The following is a 7,711-nucleotide window of genomic DNA, read 5'->3' as shown; positions in this document are numbered from 1 at the left end:
ATATATAGGTATACGGTATAGAATACACAGTGCAGGAAATAAAAGTTGGAGAAAAAACAAAACACAATATAGGCCTATCAGTCGATTCTGAAATTAAAACTTTAAAAGTTAAAATTTGGCCAATTTTATGCAAAAAAATGTAAGTTTTGCGTTCTGTGGCACCTAAAGCTGCTTTAAAAAAGGTGATTTCTATTTTATTATTCAAAGTCTCGCTCTTCATTTGGTTTGAAATTTAGATAGAAACGCCCTCTACACATTTCCAATTGTTTCATATTCATCATTTGCATACGGTATTTTATAATATATTTTAACACGATTTTAGTAGCCTTTATTTTTATATGAAATATAAAGTACTTTAAGATAATACTAAATGTTCATTAAAATCATTAAAAAATGTTCTAAATAAGGCAAAAAAGCAATTTCGCTGCACAATAATACAATAAATAGGCCATAATGTATCCTCGTTGATTGCTTCTGCAGGTAATAACACCAATACAATACGTACAATTAAACCAAATATATTCTAATCACATGCAAAATAAAATCACCTGACTCTCTCCCTGACGGGTTCCGGGGTCGACGAGGCTTCTTGTCGGTTATACGCCGGTAACCCTACGCTGAGTCTGGGCCCGGGCCTTGGCGAAGGCCCGAGCCTTGGCGAGGTTGAGTACTTAGCCTTGCGGCATCATTGATGATCGCTTGGCGGTGATACTTGACAGGACTAGGCGATTAACAGACTGCAGGGGAGATGTACAGGGAGTCTCAGTCAACTGACAGGCACTCGGGATGGTATGCTAGGTTCAGTGCATCATCATGGCTTAGGGGTCGCACTGCTTCCTCCCTCCGTTCAGTTGGCTGGGGCCGAGCAAGTAGTTCTATCGTGCATTTAAGTGACCAGCGTACGAGGAGTGAAAACTTGAATACTAAAGAACAGAACACACTTGCAAACATGGTATTCACTCCAGAAAGTAAACACACACTCACTATCTGGATATTCATGTTGAACATGCTGGAACTAACAACTAAAATGGAGTTATTCTTTTTTTTTGACCAAGCTCTTTTGTGATGCTTCCATGTCGGAAGTGTGGGAATAATGTTAGTGTTTGTGTGGGAACTAATTTTATGTTTAGGTTTGGTTATTGGTGCATTCTATTTTCATGCATGTGTATTTTTATGCGATTGTTATCGGCCTATCTAAATCAAAGTTTTATGATAGATCGTTTTTAAGTCACTATAGGCCTATAAATAATATTACACTTTATTAAATTAATTAAAATGATTTAGATAGAAACATTATAGAATGTATATCCCTACGCAGACAATGATTTTGAGAACATATAACGGCATTAAGATCATAAATTTATATATTTAGAGATTGTTATAATAGGCCTACTGTATTTAAATTACAACGCATTTTACGACCCATGGGTCGTTTTTACGTCACTATATATAAATAATATTACAATTTAATAAATTAATTAAAATTGTTTTACTTAGCCTACTTTTAAAAAGTACTTAGATTTACATTGTTGGAATGTAGGTTGTAAAAACATATGCCTCGTGAGTTTCACCTATAAGCTTTAAATAGATTATTTTGTAAATAGCATTCAGTCTTCCATATTTTTTGTGTTTGGTAATTGTTTGTACACGGGTCCCTCATCACAATATGCAGTCTTTTAACGCCAACATGATGTCAATGGCTGCCGAATATCTGAAATCAGACGGCTACAAGTACCAGTACCAGTTCTAACACAGGTGCTACGGTTAGCGCTAACGGTTAGCTCCCGATCCGGTTAGCTCACTTCTCGTGAGAACCTTTTTAGTGGCATTAATGGACTTTCGTACTGGAGGGATGAAAGGTAAATATAAGCGTATAGTGAGAAGTTTAAATTTTCCCAAGTTTGGACACTGGGCCCAATTGCGTATGTCAATTTAACATTATTTAAGATTAGATTTCAAGTGGCATTTGTCAACGTATAAAGCACTGTAATGTTTCGTAGGTGCCAATAGAACACAAACAAACTGAAAATGGCTGTGAATTAAGCCTCAGTTAAGCATATATTGAATTATTATTATTATTAATATTATTATTATCATCACAATCATCGCCATCATCGTCATTACCATCATCATCATCATTGTTAGTATTACCATAGAGAATCTCTATGGTATTACTATTACTATTATTATTTTTGTTATTATTAGTCACACTTAGGTTTAATATGTAAATAACTGTATGGATATTCAATTGTACCAGAGCAGAGATCAGTTTGACATTACAATACTTTATTAACTAAAGGCTTATATAATGCCCACCCATTCAGGAAATGAAAAAGCTATAAAAATGATTTTATATACAAACTACGCCAAGTCTACACCAAAGTCATTAATATAAAATAAAAAAGAAATAAAAAAGAAATAAATTATGTTGACAAATAAATAAAAATATAAGTACAGTATATGAAAAGTCTAAAAATAGTGTTAATTAATTTGAGTGCTCAGGTCAATCTAACGACCGATGGATATCAATAAGATAGGTGAATAGTTGGATAGATAGGTGGATGGATGGATGGAAAAATGGATAAAGGATGGATAGAATCAATCGATCAATTATTGTTATATTACCTAATCTCCTCAATAAAGTAAGAATAATATGGACCTATATACTGTATCCTTAACATATGTTTCTTGAATCATAAAAGTGCACAAATGGAAAAGGAGCAGACAGACAGAAAAAATGGATGGATGCATTAATAGATATGTTGACTCATCGATCTATTACTATTGTAATATAATCCGATTTTCTCAACAAATTAATCATATACGTGTATCCTTAATATCCTCATATATTTCTTGAATCAAACAACTATAAGTTTTATGGAGTGTTACGTTTTAATAATAACATGTTTCCATCACTAAAATAAATTTATAGACTTTTAAAAAAGAGATACTGTATTGAACTACGGTATTTAAAATTTTAGATATTAGAGACAGCAAAGATTCTTGTGGTATAAAAGAGAATGAAAACGGAAAATTTTGATTTCTTTCTAATTTATGTCCACTGCTAATCTTCTCGGTAAACTCGGTATGCTGGTACATTGCTTGTTATCCGGTCTAAACAACATCAATGGTACATCCACTGCTCTGAAATTATCTATTTATAACGTCTTTTAACCTCAACCTTTGAACATTAAGGGTGTTTATTAATCGTTCTTCATCCTGTGTTGCTTCCCATATATAATGGCTACATTTGTCTGTTGGTCTCTAGTTTGGTTTCTTAAAACGGCTGACATTAAAGATCGTAACCTAAAAAGAAATCAGTATTTGAATATTAGTTTTGTATAGCTATCAAGATTATCATATTATGATTAGTTATAATTATGATTAACAGTTTATATAAATTATTGTAATAATGAATTATTAATCATTCCAATATTATAATAATTATACTGTATATTATACATATACATATATATATATGTATATATATATATATGTATATATATATATCATATATATATATATATATATATATATATTATAATGAAAAATAATGAATCTAGGGGTTAGATTAGTGCAGGTATCCGTGTTGTAGAGGCAGTGCCTATTGGGACAGTTGGGACAGTACCACACAATTTTTCTATTGGGTCCACAAAGAATGGGTCTACATTTTAAAATTGGGTCCAGATTTCTCATATTTTGTGTAAAATGGGTCAACTTTTCAGAACTTGGGTTTAGATTTCTCATATTTTGTGTCAAATTGGTAATTTTTTTTTAAAAAAGGGTCCAGATTATTCACATTTTTGCGTAAAATGGGACAACTTTTAAAAAATGGGTTAACATTATTTTAATTTACGCGTAAATGATATTGTCCTGATATTGTCCCACACTGTTTAAAATCCTGGCTACGGCATCTAGAGGTACGGTATGAAACTCGCCTTGACAATGAGAGGTTTCAGGTACGAATCCCGCCAGATATACTTGTCTCAGCCATGGCGTATCGCCCCTCCAAAAAATACTCGCCCCACCCCCTCCCCCCCAGTCGTCCTCCAAATAAATTCTTAAATTCATGCTGAAGTAGTTAAAAATCACCTCAAATCCCTTATTTTGCGAGCTAGCACCCTCTCACCCAATCATCGAGACCCCCACCCCCCATTTCACCTTCGCGTGACACGCCACTGCCTCAGACACTGAAAAGCAACCTCTCGCTCTCAAAGGCAAGTGTCAGACCCATAATTAGACCACGGAGAAACATATGGTATACGCGCAGATCTACCACCAGGCATCTTCTCTAATACAACCTGACTGGGAACGCCCAGAAAGCCTATATGTCTAATTTTAATATAATATGTATGTGGACAATACTATAGCATTCATCATAATTAAATAATAGCTGAATGTGACCTACTGTAATGACATCGACCTGGAGACACGCTATATCCGCTGTAATACAACTCACACTGAATTTCATTGTTGTCATAATCTGTCTCGCCTACAAATTTGTCTGGATTAACATGAATCTGGAAAATAAAATGAATATCGATAACATATTAAAGAGACACTAATTATCAACAAATCTAGTATATACTACAACGAATGTATGATTTATCAAATATGAATTCTTCTTTTGAATAATCGAATATGCTATCAACTTCAAATGTAGGATGAGATACATAATTATTCAAACCATTCATTTTCGCTAATAATAAAATGATTAGGTGATGTAAGAGTTTCTGCAAAAAGAGGAACACTATTGCGTCCGGAAAGATTTACCTTATTGTTATAATCAATTGAAAGCTAATACCCTACATAAATAAAAAATGTAAATATTACATTTTTTTTTTCGTTTTGAGCAGTCATATAGATTTTTTTTTAACTGGTGCTCCATTTTATATAACCAATGGACAGTTAAAAATGAAAATTAATTATGAAGACTTACGAAGTTCATAATAAATATTATTAACAATGAATAATAAGTATTAATGACAATTAACACCGTAAAATCTCGAAAAGAAGCCCAATGGGCTTAATCTCGAGAAGAAGCCCATCTCGAAAAGAAGGCTATTGAAAGTTCACAGAAAAAAAACAAAAAAAAACAAAAACAAAGAAGCCCAGGGCTTCAATTTTTACGGTAAGAATAATAATATAAAATAAGATAACTATGAACTCTGTATTATTTGGTTATTCATTTTTTTTTTATCTAACTTTAATTCTATAATACAAATTTAAAACATATTTATCATCATTTTATATTATTACCTTACCATTAATAACATTATTACTATATCATTATAGTAGAACTGTTAATATTGTTTATCAATATTATTATATTCTTCCCATCAACATAATCATCATTATCATATTATGTTGATTATTGCTATCAGTCATCATAATATTATAGCAGAATTTCTACTCTTTTCATTATGTCCATCTGATTATCTTACCTTAAGAATATAGTTTCCTGATTCGACCCCTGTAAGATCTATCCATTGACAATCTATGCTATGCTTGTAATTATCTTTACAATTAACAGAGATTCCTTGTTCTGTTGTACAAGTAAATCGTTTAGTGTGTCCGGGATCACATTCGGTGTCCTCTAGACAGAAACTCGCTTTATGTCCTTCTGCGACCTTCTCTCCATCTCGACTAATCAAGTCGTATGTTGAGAATACTTCCATGCTGTGATAATGGCTGTAGGAAAAATATGAAATATGAATCTAAAATAAACCATTCATTTTATTATCCTCATCGTCCACTTAATAAACTACTTGATGAAATAGTATACGATAGAAATGACTAAGCAGAAATTTCAATGAAGAGTGGGATGAAAAGAGAATTGACGTGATTTGATCTTGAAATGTAATGATTTGCCTTTTATTGTTCTATGGAACAATTGCACGCTTATTAAAGAGCGATGAGGTAGGGAATGTTACCATCATGTGAAGAGAAAATATCTGTAATTATATTGGGGGAACAGTGTTGCCAATAACTTTGGTATATCTTATGCTTTTGACCAGGTCTAACTTCAGATCTGATTTAGATCAAAACAATTCAAAATACAGTTTCCCCGCTCTCCAATTCAGACCACTTTGGGACCTGAAAATTTGGGGTGGTCTGGGGGTTCGGTCTCCATTTAGAGGGTTCTGAATCTAAATCTGAATATACACTGACAGAGGACCCCACTGCGTCAGTGTGCGTCATCGATTTGCAAATATTATAGGCCTAGGTGTTATTAGTTATAAAAGATTATAAAAGTATATATCTGACTGGTAATTATTTTGAAATTGCCAAAAAGGTATATAATTTGGATGCTTTTGAGCAGGGTTAGCTTTGTGTTAAAAGATTGACAATAGTTATTTGGTTCTTTGAAAAAGCGGTATCGAATTAGGGATCTCGAATTGGTGGGTGCACTGTATGCTTTTTTTTCTTTCTTTTTTTCACACAGAAATCATTAAATTGATTATCACTTAAATCAAGTGTAAATTTTATAGGAGAAGTATTATTTAGTTGGCTGTAATTGGTGAGAACAAATACAAGTTTAATGTATAATTTTAATCGAACGACTTACAATTTCAGCAACTGATTAATTAAGTTACATTAATTAATACAATTATTTTTAAGAACGGCAAGCTTATATAGTGTAAAACATGTAAATTCATAGCTTACAGATGACATGCGTGCCACACCCAGTCGTTACGTTGCAAGAATGGTTTAAACGCAGCTAAACCTCGGTTCAAAATGACAGTTGAGAATCGCAGCAATCGCCTAGATCCACCATATTTGTCAGGAACACTGGATAAACATCCTTCTTCTGCAGCACATTTTAGAAGATGTCGTGGCATGTCTTGCAGGTAAAGATACTCTCTGAGTCTGTGTACATCTAAGACCACGTCGGGAAGTGCTAGAACAAAAGAGAGAAACACATTAATCTTAACATTTATTAATTATTACTTAAAGACTGAAAAACCATTTTGCTGCTCCTGAGACAACTACATTTAACTCAAGCTACCACTTACGAAAATAATCCGTCTCGTATGCTTATGCTTTATAAATATACAAACGATAGTATAAATCGTATTGATTGTTTAATATCGTGACCTTTGACATAGTTATGCGTAGTTGAAACTACAATAATAGGCTAAAGCCGGGCACTCACTGCGCCCGACGGTCGTCGGCCGGCACGATTCTAAGAAAAACGCAAAGCCACGACACGCGCGCAATGGATCGTTTTTAATGACGATCCGTTCAGACCGCCACCGACAAACAGCAGACGGCGGGGCGTCATCTAGCGCTCGCAGGAAGCGAAGTTGGATTTGTCGGCCGACGGTCGTACCACAGTCGTACAACGCAATGAGTAACCGGCTTTAGATTTGACGAGACAGGAAGCCACAACTTCGACTACTCACCCACATCGCATATGACTCCAGCACGCATTGTTGGTGAACTGCATGTGAAGTTGGCCCTAATCGTGTGAGGACAGTCCATTAAACTCCATTCTTTACCTGTGCAATGTACATCACCCATTATCATGGCTCCTCTAAGCCTACTGCCATAATAGTATGTTGTCTGAGAAAATTAAAATACTAGTAATAAATATTATATATATATATAAACCGATACTACAAACAAGGATTTGAAGGCTTTATACATGGGTACATAAGAAACCAGTTAACATGAAATTTGAATAGGAATGGCTGATAACATATAATAC

The 7,711-nt window shown here is 33.8% G+C and overlaps 1 protein-coding gene and 1 long non-coding RNA gene across 3 annotated transcripts in view; both read right to left on the bottom strand.

Moving 5' to 3' along the window:
• The window catches only part of LOC117102289, a 2,097-nt gene extending 1,133 nt beyond the window's left edge, over positions 1-964 (bottom strand). Inside the window, exon 1 of the long non-coding RNA XR_004444387.1 lies at positions 549-964. This is a non-coding gene — a long non-coding RNA (uncharacterized LOC117102289). The remainder of the gene's footprint in view (positions 1-548) is intronic.
• Positions 965-2,265: 1,301 nt separating this feature from the next.
• Positions 2,266-7,711, bottom strand: part of LOC117102287 (lysyl oxidase homolog 2B-like) — a 17,591-nt gene continuing 12,145 nt past the window's right edge. For both annotated transcript variants that reach the window (XM_033242538.1, XM_033242537.1), the window contains exons 9-13: positions 7,407-7,566; positions 6,667-6,901; positions 5,445-5,691; positions 4,409-4,520; positions 2,266-3,306 (exon numbers count right to left, since the gene is read on the bottom strand). In XM_033242538.1, the coding sequence (XP_033098429.1) occupies positions 3,293-3,306; positions 4,409-4,520; positions 5,445-5,691; positions 6,667-6,901; positions 7,407-7,566 (768 nt within the window). In that variant the 3' untranslated portion in view covers positions 2,266-3,292. The remainder of the gene's footprint in view (positions 3,307-4,408; positions 4,521-5,444; positions 5,692-6,666; positions 6,902-7,406; positions 7,567-7,711) is intronic.

This window comes from Anneissia japonica, unplaced genomic scaffold (genome assembly GCF_011630105.1).
Source record: "Anneissia japonica isolate Jap-2015-1 unplaced genomic scaffold, ASM1163010v1 scaffold165_len1371125_cov188, whole genome shotgun sequence".
NCBI lineage: Eukaryota > Metazoa > Echinodermata > Crinoidea > Comatulida > Comatulidae > Anneissia > Anneissia japonica.
This window is presented reverse-complemented; position numbering and strand designations above follow the sequence as displayed.